The sequence below is a fragment of the Pseudonaja textilis genome, chromosome 5, assembly GCF_049901715.1.
Source record: "Pseudonaja textilis isolate UNSWEBS1 chromosome 5, rPseTex1.2, whole genome shotgun sequence".
NCBI lineage: Eukaryota > Metazoa > Chordata > Lepidosauria > Squamata > Elapidae > Pseudonaja > Pseudonaja textilis.
In genome coordinates, this window is record NC_141994.1 from 2,637,046 (window position 1) to 2,652,474 (window position 15,429).

At 40.2% G+C, this 15,429-nt stretch overlaps 1 protein-coding gene across 2 annotated transcripts in view; it reads right to left on the reverse strand.

Moving 5' to 3' along the window:
* Nucleotides 1-155: 155 nt before the first annotated feature.
* Nucleotides 156-15,429, reverse strand: part of IMMP2L (inner mitochondrial membrane peptidase subunit 2) — a 70,912-nt gene continuing 55,638 nt past the window's right edge. The window contains exons 4-7 of one of the 2 annotated variants that reach the window (XM_087933929.1): nucleotides 11,946-11,987; nucleotides 10,941-11,006; nucleotides 7,624-7,726; nucleotides 156-777 (exon numbers count right to left, since the gene is read on the reverse strand). In XM_087933929.1, the coding sequence (XP_087790055.1) occupies nucleotides 658-777; nucleotides 7,624-7,726; nucleotides 10,941-11,006; nucleotides 11,946-11,987 (331 nt within the window). In that variant the 3' untranslated portion in view covers nucleotides 156-657. The remainder of the gene's footprint in view (nucleotides 778-7,623; nucleotides 7,727-10,940; nucleotides 11,007-11,945; nucleotides 11,988-15,429) is intronic. The other variant, XM_026713146.2, reaches the window with a different exon arrangement.

Sequence of the window (15,429 nt, forward strand, 5' to 3'; positions counted from 1 at the left end):
GTGATATAGTTACAGTTCTCCATGCTGAAAAACTTCTTGTATTTGGGATCTTTGTATGTGTTTGTAAGTTTGCATGCATGGTACCATTAATACCACACATAATATATCAAGGTGGAAGTTATTTACTAGTATAGGACAATGAAATACTCTAAGTCTTTGGTATAGAAATAGAAATTTTAATTATCTTTTAAAATGCAATGCAAATACAAATTAATTTAATCTTGACAGTAATAACAAGTAAAAACATTTAATGACATGTATTTATGGGAAAATTGATTCTAGGGCACAGTTCTTTACATGAGAAATATTGTTCCTTCAAAACAATTATACCATCTAAAGAATTAGAATATATAAACTATTACATGCTGATATCATATTTTATTATCCAGTAGTAACATCTACTATATTGTGAAAAAACAAATAGTAAAATTAAAAAAAACCTAAAAGTTGCAATGGGAAAAAAAGCAAAACAAATCTCTTTGTCTGTAAAATTAAGACACTATACTAAAGTGTTCAAACCTTGTAGAATTTTGGGATGGTTGAAATGCTAAAATCAAGACAGAATTGCTTTAGAAGGAATGAGTATTTCATTTGCACCAGCCATTTCATACAGCCATACCAAATTCAATTATAAGTTTTCTAACAGATCCAAACTAGTCATTCCTGGTCATGCTGGAGAGGCTGGCGTTCTGGAGAAAGCTTGGGTTGTAACTTTTGCCAACGCTCTGGAGGCCACAGTATATGAGTAGCACGAGCATGTAGAAGGCCAAGAGAGATCTGAAAAAAAGTAATGAAAGCACAGGTATTATATAGGGTGACAAGAAATGGCTAAAAGAGATAGGTGCATGTGGCATTTTATATGCATATGGCATTTTATAACTCTTGTTGAAAGAGGATTTGCTAAATCTTGCTTCAACAATGGGCTGAGATTGTTCAAAGTCTAAAATATGGGAATATTTCCTGTAATAGGACTGGTGTTGAAAAATTATAATGATAAAGCGAGTTAAATGAGAATAACACCAAATCAGGTAAGCATTTATTAACTTGGTTCATATAAATTTGCTAGTGAAATAAAGAATCATAAATTATGATGACTTGTTTCACTGGCTTAGCTGTCATATTTTTAGCTGAGCAGAGCTTAGTGAGGCATGGGATTACTTTTTTCTAAATTTTGAACACCAGGGATGGAGTCTCCACGCCTGCAACGAATGGAATCATCATCACATCTTTTTATGGCACTCTCTTAAACTTTGGCAAGCCTCATTAATTGGCACAAATCACCACTTACACAGAAATGTTATAGATAGCATGTGTATTGAAAGTTTAATCCTTGATATATGTACAGGCAGGCTTTCTCCCACATAACTGTTACTACTGAGTTAATAAACTAAAATATCCTCCCTCCCTCCCTCCCATATAAACAAAGTCCATCTTTAAAATGAGGGCTATATGAGCACCTATACAAGGGGGTCCTTGTTTACCTTGATGACATTCTCATCTTCACCAAGACCCTAGAACTGTGATGGCAACCCTATGGCACGCGTGCCATAGGTGGCACAGAGCCCTCTGCAGGCATGCGAGCGGTCAGCCCAACTCCTCTCCACCATGCATGCGGGCCTCTCAGCTGATTTTCGGGTCTAGATCACGCTGCCTTCCCCATCCCATTTGCAAAAAGACGGGCTAAACTGTTTTGTCCCACTGGCTGGCCCGCCCCCACCCTATCTGCCTCTCCTGCCTCCAGAGTCACACGCGCTGCCTAATGGTTCTTTGACTGCCCTCTGGTTCCCAGTCCTTGCTTGTTGTCACTGCCGCCGCTTGCTTGCTTGCCTGCCCAGACTCCTCACTTGACTTCTGTGGCCTTCATAATTTTTGGTAAGTTGCTGATTTTGTGCCCCCCTCGTTTGTTTGCCATAGCCCAGACCCAGCTGCTCCCACTCCTGGCTGGCTTACTATCGGTGCTGCTGGTGGCCACATGCAGCCCCAGGACATCCGCCCCCTTGCCAGCCAGGAGTGCTGCCACCAATCGCTCCCCTGTGCCCACATGCCTACCTCACGCCCCCGGCAGCTTTTAATAATACCGCAAGAAAGGCCATGTGGGCTGGTGCGGGAGGGCAGGCATGGCTGGCTGGACACTGTCCCAAGTGCGATTCTGGCAGAGGAGGAGCAGGTATCCCTGCATCCCTTGCCGACTCATGCCGCTGCCACCAGGAAAGGCCGGTGGTCCTCAGTGCACCCATTAGCAACAGGGGTGATAAATGGGAAGGGTACCGCATAGAAGATCGCGACATTGGAGCCATTCCCAGGTGTCCCCTGGCCTGCGAGGGGAGGGCGCGATCTCCCGTGCTCCTCCCCTCAGGAGCTGCAAAGCGCTCGACTCCCCTCCCACCGCGCTTCTCTTTCTCCTCGCCAGAAATGCTCACATGCCCAGCGGGAAGGAGGAGGCTTGGTGAGGGCCGGCAAGTGCTTTGCGGCTACTGAGGGGGAGGGGTTGAACCTCCCCTTGCAACATCTTTGGCATCTTTGGGCATTGCTGGCAGCCGCTTCCTGCAGCTCAGGAGTTCCACACTCTTCCTGCTGCTGCTCAGCCTGCTCGATGCATGGAGGCGGGAGGCAGCAGCCATGACGCGGGTCTGCTAGGGAGACTGCAGGAAAAAAAATCACCCCTGCCCTACTTGGCCCTGCTCCTGCCTGCCCGGTCGCCCCCGTGTCTCGTTTCAAGCTCTCATTTCACTTAGCTCCAAGAACCCCCCCAAAAAAAATCCCGATCAGCGAGACTTCTATCTCTAAGCAGGAGAAAAAGCCATGGTCACCTGAAGCGGCTCCCCTTGAGCATGGAGAAAGGTAGCAATTTGATCCCCTTTACCCCGCGAAAGCCCCTTCTACCCTCCCATCTTGTCTTTTAACACCTCTTCTCTGCATACAGGAGGAGCCTCATTCTCGTGGCGGTTGACTAGCCCTGCAGCCAAGGGGAAAAACGAGGAGGAATCGGCTGGGGGAAAAATTGGAGAGACAGGAGGAGCATCCCCCTTCCCAGCCAGCCGAGACTGTCTGCAATCCGCTGCTGGGTACTTTAATGCCCAGTGCAATCCAAAGCTCGGCTTCCTGCTCTCGGTCTCCCTGTCACAGGTGTCAGTTCAGGAGCCGTGTGGGGAGGGCTACAGAAGGCTTCACCCTTCTCCCCCCTCAGTTCATCTCCAGGTAACAGTGTGTGTAGCCAGAGAACTGGGTGAGAGAGAGAGAAAGAGAGGGAGATGAAAGAAAAAAAGGAGAAAAAGAAGAACTTTATTGTCATTGTACAATAAAGTACCCCAGCAATTGTTCACAATTACAATAAAACCAGAGCACTTAAAAATGAAGATAAGAAAAATAGAGTATCCATGTCTCCATTTTCAATTAGAGAGTACAATATCTATGAATATATACAAAATATACATCCTACACTGACTGTGATGCTTTGCCGAGTGTAATACACAGGAGATGGATTGTACTGTAATATGTTATTATGCATCTGAATGAGGTATTGCGATTTCATATCTTCTCACATGTTAATAAGGTAGTGACTTTGTGTTTATTTGTGGTTCGGATGGCCCAGGGAAAGAAACTATTTGTTAGTCTAGTGGTGTGGGATTTTATTGACTTAAAGCGCCGTCCGGGCGGCAGCAAGTCAAAAAATAATTGTCAGGGTGTGAGGAGTCTTCTACGATGGCCATGATTCTGCTTTGGCAGCGGGACCTGGCTAAGTCTTCCAGGGAGGGCAGAGGGCAACCAAGGATCTTTTGACCTGTGTTTATCACCCTCTGTACAGTTTTCCTGTCCTCAGCTGAGGAACCTGCATACCACACACCCAGACAGTATGTCAGAATGCTCTCCACAGAGGCTTTATAGAAAGCCAGCAACAGCTTCTTATCCAGATTGTTTTTCCTGAAAACCCGCAGGAAGTGCAGCCATTGCTGAGCCTTCTTCACTATGGCCTTGGTATTAGAGGACCAGGAGGTATCAGCTGAAATATGGATGCCAAGGAATCTGATCGTAGGGACAGTTTCCACTCGTTCTTCGTTGATGATGAGTGGGGCGCGGTCCTGTCCATGTTATTGTGTTCTTAATATATAAGACTACACTTCTTTTATTTTGTTGTGCCAGTAATGCATACAGATTCCCAATTCTAGAATGCTCCAAGAGGTGAAAAAAAATGATCTTTCTGTTAAAACACAAAGTAAAATAGCTCTACTTGAATCTGACAGTCATAAACATGCTTCCCCACCACTAACTTCCTCTTCTGTCTTCAATCTTCTTAGAATTCCTTTCTCCTTAGGATGCTCTTTAATCTTCAGTGAATTTTTTTAAAAAATATCACCCAATTCCGACACACTTTCCTTCTGCTTTCCCTTTCATTCCGGAGCTGTCCCAACTTTTCAGCAGCTTTAATGGCCGCTTTCCTCTGCCGCCAGTTCAGGAAGCTTTTCCTGGCTGGATAATTATTAATAACTATTCTCATAAATGTTTCCATGTGCATATCCTTGTTACTCAAGGGTTATTCTGTACATATCATAACACCAATCAAGCACAGTAATCCCATGGTCATTGAACCAGGTTTTGGTGCTTTTGGCAGTGTGGGCAGGTGCCAAGTCCTGCTGGAAAATGAAGTCAGCATCCCCATAAAGCTCATCTGAGGAAGTAAGCATGAAGTACTCCAAAATCTCCTGGTAGATGGCTGCATTGACCCTGGACTTAATGAAGCACAGTGGACCAACACCAGCAGATGACATGGCTCCCCAAATCAACACAGACTGTGGAAACTTCACACTGGACTTCAAGCATCTTGCAGTATGTGCCTCTCCATTCTTCCTCCAGACTCTGTGTCCTTGGTTTCCAAATAAGATCCAAAAGTTGCTCTCATCAAAAAAGAGATCTTTGGACCACTGAGCAACAGACCAATTCTGGGTTTTTTTAGCCCAGGTAAGACTCTTCTGACATTGTTTGTTGTTCAAGAGTGGCTTGACAAGAGGAATACGACATTTGAAGCCCATGTCCAGGATCTGTCTGTGTGTGGTGTCTCTTGATGCACTGACTCCAGCTTCAGTCCACTCCTTGTGAAAGTCCCCATCACTTTTCAGTGGCCTTTTCCTGACAATCCTCTCCAGCTGTGGTCATCCCTGCTGCTTGTGCACCTTTTTCTTCTACACTTTTCCCTTCCACATAACTTTCTATTAATGTGCTTTGATACAGCACTTTGGGAACATCCAACTTCTTTTGCAATTACCTTTGGGGCTTTCCCTCCTTATGGAGGGTGTCAGTGATGGTTTTCTGCACAACTGTCAGGTCATCAGTCTTTCCCATGATTGTAATTCCTACTGAACCTGACTGAGAGACCATTTAAAGGCTCAGGAACCCTTTGCAGGTGTTATGGCTTAATTAGCTGATTAGAGTGGGTCACTTTGAGCCTAGAATATTGAATCTTTTCACAATATTAATATTATTAATATTATTATTATTGGAGTGAATGATAGTCACCAATATATATAGATATAAATATAAATATAAATAATATAAATATAAATATAAATATATATATAAATTAATAGAAAAACATCTTGATATAGTGAATATCCAAACAGCCAAATTAAGAACGCCTGAAAAGGCCAAGATAATAAAGAGAGGCCTTCAACAGCTTTCCTGCACAGGTGGACATGGGCCTGGGTGCTCGCTGTTGTGCCGCTGGGTGGGTAAGGCTTTGAGGGTTAAGCCAACAATAATGCACGGATGGCCTCGAATCTAATAAGAAAACGAGGTGTAATAATTCCTTAGGTTATCAGAAGAAAAACCTCTGATCGGGAAAGAAAACTACCTCACACAGCTCAAGTTACGAATAGCGCAGCCACGCAGTTTTTAAAACAAAGGCAAAAACAATGGCCATTACTTTTGCCGCGCGCTTCCCAGCAACTAACTCCCGCCGCATGGGGAAATGCCTCCAACGGCTTCTCCTTGTGGCTAAAAGAAACAGCTGGGAAAGGGGTGGAAAGAATTAAGCTTACTGCTTTCCACACCAAGATGGTGTTCTGAGGGGAAAAATCAAACAATATGACTTGGATGAGAGCGAAAACGCCCACGCCGCTATTGCCGATGTAGAGAAAGGCAATGCGGAATCACAAATGGCAGGGGGTAAAACAAGCAGGTGGGGAGCTCGGATCAATGCCGAAGCCGCCCGCCGCTTCGGGGTGCAAAACAGTGCTGCCCGAAAATGCAAATGATCTCCGACGACCAGATGGAGAGAGCTAATGTTGGGAGATCTTAATGTGATTTGGAGGCTAGAAGCCTGAAAAAACAAACTGGACTATATCCAAACCTGCTGAGTAATACTCCTGTTTTGGCCAAGGAAGAACAAAAAGCACTGCCTATCCACAACAAGGCTGAGCCAAAACTGGGGAATGCTGGGGAGGAGTCCCGTGGAGGAGGAGGAGCGTTCCACAAATTAAGCCCAGCCTAGACATGCAGAGACTGAAGCACCTCCTGCTACCGGATGCTCTGAACAGCTCATGGGAGAATTCAGCATTCTTATAAATGTCTATCCAAAGCCAGTGTTTATCCAATCTCAAAATCCAGCTTCTATATTTTTAACAAATTTGCTGTTTTCTTTCATCACTTCCTTCCATTTTTAGAATATTCACTTTTATTATATTTTAAAATATTAACTTTTTACTCCAGTAGTTAGGTTGCAGCCGTTTAATATGAGTCCACTTTTCTGAATATTCTTCTCAGGGTTCTGTGTTAAAATAAATCTGTTAAAGAATCCATGATGCTTTTGAAGATTAGCATGAAGATTAGATGTAACTTAGACAGTAATATTTATCCAATGGTTTATAACCCTCTTTGAAATGCCCTTTAGGGAAGCCTTTGTTTCTTTCCACCCTTGTTAGGTTACTTTTTGCCCTTCACTTCTTATCAAATATTGTTCTCCCTTTGTTTCTTTGTTTCCCTCCCAGTACCATTACCTCTCTCTAATGTTCATTTCACCTTTTTGTCATTATTTTTTCCATTCAATAGATGGTTGAAAAGAAATTGTGAAGATCCACTTCTCTTCTAAGAAAGTTCTTCACTGCATCGTGTGTTCTTCTTCTACATCATTCAGGGCTTTCATCTTCATTTAACACTGCCACTCTCTTACCTCTATTCCAGAAATGGTTGTCTATTATGCTTTATGAAAATCTCTTGGCTTTCCTATTTAGCCCTTAGTTCACAGTTGGCACTAAATAAATGTGAAGTCATAATAGGAATAAACAATTTCCCAAGGCACTAGTTATAGCCGAATGGAAGGAAGTAGGGTCAGTAGCTTGGCCAAATGTAAGGGAAGCTGTGATTATTGCAAATGTTCCTTTGGAAGAGGAAGTTATCAATCACACTCAAATCAAAGAAGGTTTTGTCTTTCCTTTTAAATATCAGTTATAACAAGTTTCCTGCAACTCTCTGATGGGAGAAGCTGCTCCTAGCAATCTTTCTTAATGCTCATAAAGAAACTTAAATGGTGCGCCCTTTTTAATTATTGTAGATAATATTGTTATACCATAATAAAATATTATATATTGTATGACGTGAACTTAGTGTTTTGTACAATAATTATGTTCTTACCGGACCAAAAGCGTTGCTGTCAAAGCTGTGCCCATGATGATCGCCTTCTACCCATATATGTCCATGTGGAATTTTCACATATTTCTTTTTATAGCCTAGGGTTCTAAAAGCAAATGGAAATGGAAAGTTAGTTGTGTAAAAAAGCAAAACAAAAAAATCAACACTTTAGCTACAGTCTTAATATGTAATGATCCTTTACTTTTTGCATGCTGATGCCTTTTTTTAAAAAAAAATAAAACATAAATATCAAAGTAGCCCTTTAATTTCTCTCAACCCTGTCTTCCCACTTCAAATTCAGTTTGTAAATACAACCATGTCGACTTGAAAACTCTCATTTATATTTCAGGGGGCAGGGCTGACGTCGTGATGGTACGTTGAATGATTTCGGGGCTCCGGGACCGGCGCTGATATCCCCGCAGCTGGATGGTCCATTTGGACCTAAACCATCCCATTGAGATGGTGATCGAGGACAGCGCATCCTGTAAATCCCAGCCTCTGGATGATCCAGGAAAGCTGTCCAATTTGGCTGTGGAGGAAAGTCGCCATTGAAGCTGCTGAAAGGTTGGGACAGCTCCAGAACGGAAGAAGAAGAAAGAAAGTGTGTCGGCTTTGGGCGAGATTTTAACTTTTTTCTTTTTGACAAGAGAGCACCCTAAGGGGGGAAAGAATTTAAGAATATAAAAGACTGAAGAGGAAACAGCAGTGAAAGTAAACCTTTTGTCAAACTAATTAGAGAAATTTTTTATTATCACATTTTAAAAATGATTTTTTTAACTGGACTGGACTTTTTAATTACAATTAATAAAAGATAAATACTAATATTTATTTTAAAAGGAGAAATTGGATACATTGTTAGTTTTCTTTTTTCGCTTTGAAAGGGAATTTTTTGCATTAGAATTTTTTTCCTGTCTTGGTTACACTGGTTGTGAATGTAACATTAAGGTTACATTAAGGAGTGTTAACATTAAGGAGTGGTTACATTAAGGAGTGAAAGTAAAGCAACACTGCCACCCAGAGGGTTTAAAAATCCTTTTGATGGAACTGAAGGAATGAACTGTGAGAAAATTTTTCTAGCCACAGATCTGAGAGAGAGTTGAGCACCGAAGAAATGTTTATGCAGGTGCAACTCTTGTAAAATAAAAAAAACAGCTGGAGATTGAAGTTGAAAGAAAGAACTCACTGTGACTTTGGCAATGACTTACTCACGGTTTTGTGGCAATGACTTACTTTGTGACATATTTTTAAACTTCAATTTATTTATTTTTTCACTCCACTTTAGCTGATGGACATTCTGGGCCTGATTTTTCTGGTCTTTTTCTAAGCCTTTAATTTGGTTTTGGCTCTAGCATTGGAATACAAACTTTTTTCTTTTTGGTTTTTCTGTTCCTCTTTTAATGTTATTGGTGGATTACTTTTATATTTTTAAACATTTTTATTCTTTTTCTGATTTTTATGTTTTTTTAAAAATAAACTTTATTAATTTTACAATTAAAACAGACAAACAACACGTACATAAATGTGAAGGAGAAAAAAGAACAAAAAAAGAACAGTGGAAAAAAAGAATTGCCTTCCTCCCCAGGACCTTCCTCCCTGGTTGTGCCTCAGGTGTCAGCAGATAATCAGGACAGCGTAGCGGAGCCTCTGGCTGAGATCAAACTGAGAAATGTTGGTTTGATGCGAGGCAAAAACGCAGGCATAGGCGTGAGATCCAACGTAGAAGGAAAGGACAAATCAGGGAGTGAGATGAGAGACTGACACGCCCCTCAGGGAATAAAAGTGGGCGTGTTAGCTCTGGATTCTCCTCTGGGACAATTTGTTAATTTGGGATAGAAGCTTCGATATTTTCTGAGGTTCTCGCGGGTATTTGTATGTGGATCTTTGGTTGTTCGGGTTTTCTCCCGCGTAAGATTCGAAGTATCTAGGCAACGTTTCGATGAAGTCTCATTCATCATCTTCAGGCTTCTGTCTTCGGCTCTTGCTTCTCAGACTGAGAAGGAGAAAACCCGAACAACCAAAGATCCATATATATATATATATATATATATATATATATATATATATATATTCACTACCACAATTATATCTTCTTTTGCCCTTTATAGTTTAATCGATCTTTGTTCTATCCATTCATACCAGCAGTTCCAGCTGTCATAGTACATTGATGTATCTGTTCCTTTTAATGCCAAAGTTAATTTGTCCATCTCTGCACAATTTGCTATTTTTTGAATAATCAATTTCTCTGGTGCAATATGAGGCTGCTTCCAACATTATGCAAAGGCCAGTCTGGCCTCTGTCAAAATATTGAGTATTGTATACTTCGCTTTTTTTGAGATTTGTTTATTAAAGATCCCTAAAAGAAAGAGTTCTGGTTTAAATTTGATCTGTTTTATTGTCATTTCCTCCATTTTCTAATTTTCTGCCAATATTTTTGTGCCTCTATGCAAGGCCACCACATATGGAAGAAAGTTCCCTCCTTTTTTTTACATTTCCAGCAATTCGGACTCATGTCATTAAATCACAACAGTAGCTGTTGTTTGTTGAAGCTGAATAGGGAAAATTATCCCATCAATAAACACAGGATTAAATGTCACCAAGCACAGAATTAACTTTCACCAAAACCTAGTTTTAGACCAAAACTCAGAAAGAGTCTGTAAATTCACGTTTGAATGTCAATTTTTCTAGCTAGCCAAGAAGCCTTGCTGAATGTCACTCATCTTGATTCCCTGTCACTAAAAGCTTTGCTTCATTATTCAATTATTTCTTCAAAGTGCTGATTGTCCAGGGAAGTATTTCCTCCCAGCAGCAGTGTAAAAAGCTTAAAACAACCCTTCCCTTTTAAGAAAGCCACGCCCCAAAGCTCCAGAGATAGTAAGTCTAGGCTGGCTGCCAAGAACGTAATAAGGGTGGAAAAAAACAAAAGGAGATTGCTTCTAACTACCGGTTCTCCGAACTGCTTAGAAAGTTCACAAAGGCTTCTACAGAACCGGATAAAACCAGTAGAATCCCACCCCTGATATAAATATAATATATTGCTCTGATTTAAAGAGGTGAATAGAATACAACCTTTTATTTATTAAGACAGGGTCCTTGTTCCAAATTGAAACAACTGTGATTTGGCGACTGGTGATTATCTTTGCCTTAAACCCCCTCCTTTCTCATTAAAAAAATAAAGAAGGCATAGATTGGTATCTTTGTTAATAATACATATCCATATATAACAAAAAAAATGATGGTTGTCTGGGATACCACTCAAATTATACTAAAAAGGTGCTAGAATACTCTCACAGAAGTCAGAGGTGACAATGTATAATACTTACTTGATGATGTCCCCTTCAAGAGCAATCACTCGTTTAATTATCTTCTGTTCTGGGTTTCTTGGAGACCTAGGTAAAAAATGGGTGGGGTAATTATTCTCTCAGCAGAGTTCTTATTCTTTTAAACAAAATGAAGAGACAAACCACCTTGAAAATGAGAACTGTGCAGATTTTTGTATTCTGCCTGATATTGCATCTATCATTGCAGAAGTGAAGGTATTGCTATCACTATCAAGTAAATCCGAAGACCAAGGTAATTTATTCTCTTTTTGTTGCAAAATAAATGTAGAAAATATTCACTGGTGATCAAATTAATACCCTATTATAGAGAATGCTGAGATGGATTCAAATATTTAAAGATGAATTTACTACTAAATGCCAAGACAAGTAGCATACATAAACATTTATGTCAGTCATTTATTTAAGAGTAAATGGAAAATTACATAATCTCTCTTAAAAACAGTTTTTTGAAGAAAGATCTATATTGCATGGAAGAAACTTAACTTAAAAAGAAATGATAGTCACAGCAGTTATAAGATACTCCACTAAATTAAAAAAAAAAGAGTATAGAATCTGCTCTGATTATCCAACAACTTCCTGCAATACTGACTGTATAATACAATGGTCAGAAATTGAACACATAGTCCTCGTTTAGCAAATTGCTCACAGTTACAACACCCACTCCTTGCATTTGCAACAGAGGTGGTATTCAGCAGGTTCTGACCAGTTCTGGAGAACCGGTAGCAGAAATTTTGAGTAGTTCAGAGAACCGGCAAACACCACCTCTGACTGGACCTGCCCCCATCTATTCTCTGCCTCCCGAGTCCCAGCTGATCGGCTGGATCTTCTTTTGTTGCCCTGCACAGGAGAATGGAGCTGGAAAGAAGGTTATTGGGGTGGGGACGGAATGGGATTTTGCAGTATCTTTCCTCTGCCATACCCAACAAGCCACACCATGCCCAACAAACAATGCTCACAGAACCGGTAGTAAAAATGTTTGAATTTCACCGTTGATTTGCAAGCTTCATAGGTCTATAAAGGAAAGGAAAGCTGTGAAGTAATATAATAAGGACAGAGTTTCATTCAGTGATTATTACTTCACTTAATGATCAAACTGACATTCCCAATTGTGGTCACTAACTGGTATCCTTTCCTTGATAGTATCTAAAAATTCCACCTTGGGCCAGAAAGAAGTTAACAAATATTTTAAGAAATTAAATATATGTACATAAGTACATACATACATACATACGTACATATTTTAAAGTGATTCATAGAGATCAGTGGGAATTATATATAGAACTGTGGATTTTACAAAGTTGTTTGCTACAAGATGGGCATCAACAAACAAAGACATTTTCATGTCGCCTCTGAAGTAAAATTTTGCAAGAAATTTATTTTCATCAACAAATTATACATAAAACAGCTAGTTAAAAGTAGTACTAAAATAACCACAGTAGGGAAGAAAATGCTTTTGAACTTTGAAATCCAAAATACAAGAATATGCATCTGGTGAGTTTAGTTACAAATTCTACTACACAGTACTAATATTCAACATACATTTCTGAAAAGTGTTTTTTTAGAACTTAGCTCCACCTTGTAAGAAATAAGTAAATTCAAAAATAAAATGGTACATAAGATGCTTAAATGTTTCACAAATGGGGGTTGGACTGGATGACCTGCAGGGTCCCTTCCTTCTGTTAAATCTGTTATCAAATGAAATATATCTCCCTGTATATACATGCTTTGCTTTTATACTTTTTGACATGCTCCATTGTTAAGCCTTTATATATTTTCATCTTATGACTTTTATATTATTATTATGTTTGGCGGGGTTGTTATAATCTCTTTGGAAAAATGGTAGCATAAGTTGAAACTGTAAAATTGTACCTTAAGAAGTTAGAAAGAGGCCCAGATGAGGGGATACATTCCTTAATGCTAAGGAAAGATGCCACATGGGCAGCCAAAGTAAGAGGTACAGAGGGGTATGGATGAGAACATAACAGAAGGAAATAATTCTCTCCAGAGACATCCTAGGATTAGCTGCAACACCTGAGGACATATCCAATGAGTTTGCAGTTGGAGAGAATGAGTCTCAATAAAGAGGGAACTTGAGTGACGAGATGAAACTGTATGTAAAGTATGTTTTGGAATTTAACGGTGTGGCTTTTGATTTGAACCTGTTTGATGAGGCTCTAAAGGGCCACAGACACTTTGCAAACCATCTATTATTTCTTTTTAATAAATCCTCTTTGTTTTCAACGATCCAAGGTTGGTTTTTTTTGTTGGCTTTGAGATATTTCCAACAAGCTACACCAAATATTGAAAGAGGCTGAATGTTGCACAAACTCTTAAAGATTTATTAACTTTATAATTCTCTCTTCAGCCTCCATCCTTTCACAATTCTTCCACTGATCTTTATTTAATTTCACAGATTTTGTTTTTAACTGATCCATCAAAAACACTCACTTTTAATAAGGGAGCTGGGATGTTTTGTTTTTTTATTATTTTTCATAAAAATGTTGAGTTATAGAAAGAAAGAGTGATATTTATGCTCTGGACTATTGACATGTAAACCCTGAAAAATACCTGAACCAAAGAAAGGCAGTAAAATCACTCTAGGTGTAGGCACAGTGTAAAATATTAATATATGATAAATAATGGAACAATTAAAAATAATAGTACAAAGTTTTCTCTCTCTCCCCCCTTCCTTCTTTCTTTCTTTCTTTCTTTCTTTCTTTCTTTCTTTCTTTCTTTCTTTCTTTCTTTCTTTCTTTCTTTCTCTTTCTATTTTTTCTCTTTCTCTCTTTCTTTCTCTCTCTGCCCCCTTCCTTTCTTTCTTTTTGCTACTTTGGAAGCATTTATGCAGCAACGTAAACAGTATCTTCTAAAATGATTATATTCCATAAAAGCATACTTGAGGAAAAGCAGCCAAACTCAGCCATAATCCCTCATCTCTCTATTGGCAGAAACTCTTCAAATTACACTAGAAAAGGACACAAAATTGTCCTAACCATCAGCTGCTTGTTAGAATATGACGATACAGACTCTTTCTCACTTCCTTCCTTTTCTTTCTCCCTTGTCAGAATATTCATGAACTGGCAGCGATATGGTAACAAGGTCAGCCAATGGGAGCTGAATTAGAAACTGAAACTAGAAGTAGCCTGGGCGTGGCTTGTATTAAGCTATCTGCTCTGAGCTCTGAAGCTGCAAAGTTGTCTGGGCTTGTCTGACTGTTCAGACTGTTCAGGGATGGTTGCGTTGCATTGGAAGAATCTACTATTGGTATTGCACGTTTTACTCATATGTTATTATGTATATAAAGAAGTTAATGAATCCCGCTGAACCAGTCATCTCTGTGTGCTTTCTGGATTTAATTTCTGCAATAAACTCTAACATCGATTCCCTCCCTCCCTCCCTCCCTCCCTCCCTCCCTCCCTTCTTTCTTTCTTTCTTTCTTTCTTTCTTTCTTTCTTTCTTTCTTTCTTTCTTTCTTTCTTTCCTTTCTTTCTTTTTCTTTCTTTCTCTCCCTTCCTCCCTTTTTCTCCCTTCCCTTTCTTTCTTCTGCCTCCCTCCCTCCCTCCCTCTTTCTTTCTCTCTCTCTCTCTTTCTTTCTTCTTTCCTTCTTTGCGCCCCATGTCCCATTTTGGGCCTTGTAAGCCTCCCTGCAGCTTCCTGGCAAAAAACAGGGCATGGACTCCTGGAAGGGGCAGAGTGGGACCAGCTTGATTCAGAACTACTGGTTTGCCGAACTGGATGTAAAATTAATACCCAATTCGCTCAAACTGGCCCAAACTGGTTGAATCTCACCCCTGTCCCAAAGCCTCTGTGTGTCCCATTTTTGCCCTCCCCGGAGTCCAGAAGCACTCTGCAGGCTAAAAACGTGTCTGGTTTTGGCGTCCCAAAGCCCCCGTGCATCCCATTTTCAGCTTCCCCGGTGTCCAGAAGCACTTGGCAGGTGAAAAGTGCATCCATTTTTAGCCTCCGGAGGCCTCCACATGTTCCATTTTCGGCCTCCCATTGGGGAGGGCAAGAACGGGACCTGCAGAGGCCTCTGGGGGCCAAAACCAGCCATATTTTTGGCCTGCAGAATGCTTCTGGACACCAGGGTGGGCAAAAATGGGTCACACAGAAGCTTTGGGAGGCCAAAATGAGTCTGTGTTAACTGTATAAGACACACAGACATTTCCACCCACTTTTTTGGAAGAAAAAAGTGCATCTTAAAGTCTGAAAAAATCGTTAATATATTATAAAGTTAATAGAGCACTCATAGAAGACAGGCAAATATTTTCATGAATAGTTATTGCATGCAGAACAATTACTTCTTATACTAGGGGTCTTCAAACTTGACAGTTTTAAGACTTGTGGACTTCAACTCCCAGAATTCCTCCTCCAGTCATGTTAGCTCAGGAATTTTGGAAGTTAAAGTCCACAAGTCTTAAACTTCCCAAGTTTGAAGACCCTTGTCTTATACTATTCATCCATGTTTCAG